Source organism: Anomaloglossus baeobatrachus, unplaced genomic scaffold, assembly GCF_048569485.1.
Source record: "Anomaloglossus baeobatrachus isolate aAnoBae1 unplaced genomic scaffold, aAnoBae1.hap1 Scaffold_173, whole genome shotgun sequence".
Taxonomy (NCBI): domain Eukaryota; kingdom Metazoa; phylum Chordata; class Amphibia; order Anura; family Aromobatidae; genus Anomaloglossus; species Anomaloglossus baeobatrachus.
In genome coordinates, this window is record NW_027441943.1 from 277,072 (window position 1) to 280,444 (window position 3,373).

Consider the following 3,373-nt stretch of genomic DNA (forward strand, 5'->3'; position numbering starts at 1 on the left):
TTCTCTCTGGTTTCCGGCGGTCGCTCTATCCCCTCCTCTCTGTGGTTTCCGGCGGCCGCTCTATCCCCTCCTCTCTCTGGTTTCTGGCGGCCGCTCTGTCCCCTTTTCTCTCTGGTTTCCGGCGGCCGCTCTATCCCCTTTTCTCTCTGGTTTCCGGCGGCCGCTCTGTCCCCTTTTCTCTCTGGTTTCCGGCGGCCGCTCTGTCCCCCTCCTCTCTGTGGTTTCCGGCGGCCGCTCTGTCCCCTCCTCTCTGTGGTTTCCGGCGGTCGCTCTATCCCCTTTTCTCTCTGGTTTCCGGCGGCCGCTCTGTCCCCTCCTCTCTGTGGTTTCCGGCGGCCGCTCTGTCCCCTCCTCTCTGTGGTTTCCGGCGGCCGCTCTGTCCCCTCCTCTCTGTGGTTTCCGGCGGCCGCTCTGTCCCCCTCCTCTCTGTGGTTTCCGGCGGCCGCTCTGTCCCCTCCTCTCTGTGGTTTCCTGCGGTCGCTCTGTCTCCTCCTCTCTGTGGTTTCCGGCGGCCGCTCTGTCCCCCTCCTCTCTCTGGTTTCCGGCGGCCGCTCTGTCCCCTCCTCTCTGTGGTTTCCGGCGGCCGCTCTGTCCCCCTCCTCTCTGTGGTTTCCGGCGGCCGCTCTGTCCCTCTCTCCCCGCCTCTCTGGCTGTGGAGGACCGCAGTTATGCCGGGTGACAGCCGCCGTGTGCGCGGCCCGGACGAGTCTCAGTGCCCGCTGCTGTACGCGGATTCCCGGGAGCCCCCGGCGGGGAGGACGGGCCGCGCTGCCGGGGAGCCGCGGGCGGTGTTTGTGCGGGCCGGGCTCCTCAGTCAGGCCGCCGGCTCCGCGTACATAGAGGTCGGGGGCACGAAGGTGCTGTGCTCGGTGTCCGGGCCCCGGGAGTGGGGCGGCGGGGAGAGCCGCGGCCGCCTCCTGTGTGAGCTGCGCTGGGCTCCGTTCTCCCGGGCCGGGGCCTGGGCCTCCGCCGCCGCCTCCCGCCCGGCCGCTCTTCTGCTGCAGGAGAGCCTGGAGGCGGCGGTGCGGCTGGAGCGCTTCCCGCGGGCGGAGCTGCTGCTGTGTGCGCTGGTGCTGGAGGACCGGGGCTCCGCGCTGCCGGCCGCCGTCTCCTGCGCCTCCCTGGCCCTGGCGGACGCGGGGGTGGAGATGTACGACCTGGCGGTGGGCGCGGGGCTGAGCCGCGGAGCGGAGGAGCTGCTGCTGGACCCCGAGGACGCGGAGGAGGCGGCGGGAGCCACCATGTACCTGAGCCTGCTGCCGGCGCTGCACCAGGTACTGCGGGGGGACCGCGGGGGCGGGGAGAGCAGGCGCTGCACCAGGTACTGCGGGGGGACCGCGGGGGCGGGGGGAGGAGGCGCTGCACCAGGTACTGCGGGGGGACCGCGGGGGCGGGGAGAGGAGGCGCTGCACCAGGTACTGCGGGGGGACCGCGGGGGCGGGGGGAGGAGGCGCTGCACCAGGTACTGCGGGGGGACCGCGGGGGCGGGGGGAGGAGGCGCTGCACCATGTACTGCGGGGGGACCGCGGGGGCGGGGAGAGGAGGCGCTGCACCAGGTACTGCGGGGGGACCGCGGGGGCGGGGGGAGGAGGCGCTGCACCAGGTACTGCGGGGGGACCGCGGGGGCGGGGGGAGGAGGCGCTGCACCAGGTACTGCGGGGGGACCGCGGGGGCGGGGAGAGGAGGCGCTGCACCAGGTACTGCGGGGGGGGCGGGGAGAGGAGGCGCTGCACCAGGTACTGCGGGGGGGGGCGGGGAGAGCAGGCGCTGCACCAGGTACTGCGGGGGGACCGCGGGGGGGAGGAGGCGCTGCACCAGGTACTGCGGGGGGACCGCGGGGGGCGGGGGAGAGGAGGCGCTGCACCAGGTACTGCGGGGGGACCGCGGGGGCGGGGAGAGGAGGCGCTGCACCAGGTACTGCGGGGGGACCGCGGGGGCGGGGAGAGCAGGCGCTGCACCAGGTACTGCGGGGGGACCGCGGGGGCGGGGGGAGGAGGCGCTGCACCAGGTACTGCAGGGGGACCGCGGGGGCGGGGGGAGGAGGCGCTGCACCAGGTACTGCGGGGGGACCGCGGGGGCGGGGAGAGGAGGCGCTGCACCAGGTACTGCGGGGGGACCGCGGGGGGGAGGAGGCGCTGCACCAGGTACTGCGGGGGGACCGCGGGGGGAGGAGGCGCTGCACCAGGTACTGCGGGGGGACCGCGGGGGCGGGGAGAGGAGGCGCTGCACCAGGTACTGCGGGGGGACCGCGGGGGCGGGGAGAGCAGGCGCTGCACCAGGTACTGCGGGGGGACCGCGGGGGCGGGGGGAGGAGGCGCTGCACCAGGTACTGCGGGGGGACCGCGGGGGGAGGAGGCGCTGCACCAGGTACTGCGGGGGGACCGCGGGGGCGGGGAGAGGAGGCGCTGCACCAGGTACTGCGGGGGGACCGCGGGGGCGGGGAGAGGAGGCGCTGCACCAGGTACTGCGGGGGGACCGCGGGGGCGGGGAGAGGAGGCGCTGCACCAAGTACTGCGGGGGGACCGCGGGGGCGGGGAGAGGAGGCGCTGCACCAGGTACTGCGGGGGGGGCGGGGAGAGGAGGCGCTGCACCAGGTACTGCGGGGGAGCTTCACTAGATACGGCTGGGAGGGTAAGCGGGCCCTATATACTGGTGTGTAGGGTCGGGGGCTATATACCGTGGCGGCTGTGACCCCCGATGTGTCTCTCCTGCAGGTCTCCGGTCTCCTGTGCAGCGGTGAGTGGGAGGGTGACAGCCCGGCGGCGGCGGTGCAGATGTGTATGGAGGGCTGTCAGCGGCTGTACCCCGTGCTACAGCAGAGTCTCCTGAAGGCGACAAAGAGGAAGGTGGCGGCCCCCCAGTCCGGATGACGAGTGGCTGCCCCCCAGTCCGGATGACGAGTGGCGGCCCCCCAGTCCGGATGACGAGTGGCTGCCGGCGATGGCGGCTCTGGCCTCGGGGAGGCTTCTTGTATATTTTCTGAACGTTATGATCTTCAATCCACTGCACTCAGAGGATGGACGAGCGACCGAGGAGCTGGTGCGTCACCCCTGTGACTGGGGGGCACTGACCGCTGGGGGTTGTCACATCCCCTCCCCCGTCCTGGACTATTTGTTTTGTTTTTTTTGTAAGAATTGTATAAAAGTTTTTTCATAGGAAACGCTGTTCTGTGATTTTCTGTAGCAACAACTGTGACTGAGCGGAGCTGCGAGATACAAGCTCCAGATCCGGGCGCAGACCCCCCCCCCCCCTCCAGGCGCAGGCCCCCCCACATTCCTCCAGATCCGGGCGCAGGCCCCCCACACCCCTCCAGATCCGGGCGCAGGCCCCCCCACACCCCTCCAGATACGGGCGCAGGCCCCCCACACCCCTC

General features: G+C 72.1%; 1 protein-coding gene across 1 annotated transcript; it reads left to right on the forward strand.

Annotated features, from left to right (window-relative positions):
• The first annotated feature begins 599 nt into the window (after positions 1–599).
• LOC142260732 (exosome complex component MTR3-like) lies at positions 600–3,160 on the forward strand. Its single transcript, XM_075332069.1, has 2 exons — positions 600–1,274; positions 2,715–3,160. Exons 1-2 carry the CDS (start codon positions 669–671, stop codon positions 2,868–2,870), a joined length of 762 nt encoding a protein of 253 aa, XP_075188184.1. The 5' UTR covers positions 600–668; the 3' UTR covers positions 2,871–3,160.
• The last annotated feature ends 213 nt before the right edge of the window (positions 3,161–3,373 follow it).

Coding starts and splice junctions, on each gene's coding strand:
- LOC142260732 (XM_075332069.1), top strand. CDS start 669: ATGCCGGGTGACAGCCGCCGTGTGCGCGGCCCGGACGAGTCTCAGTGC. Junction 1,275..2,714: donor TGCTGCCGGCGCTGCACCAG/GTACTGCGGGGG, acceptor TCTCTCCTGCAG/GTCTCCGGTCTCCTGTGCAG.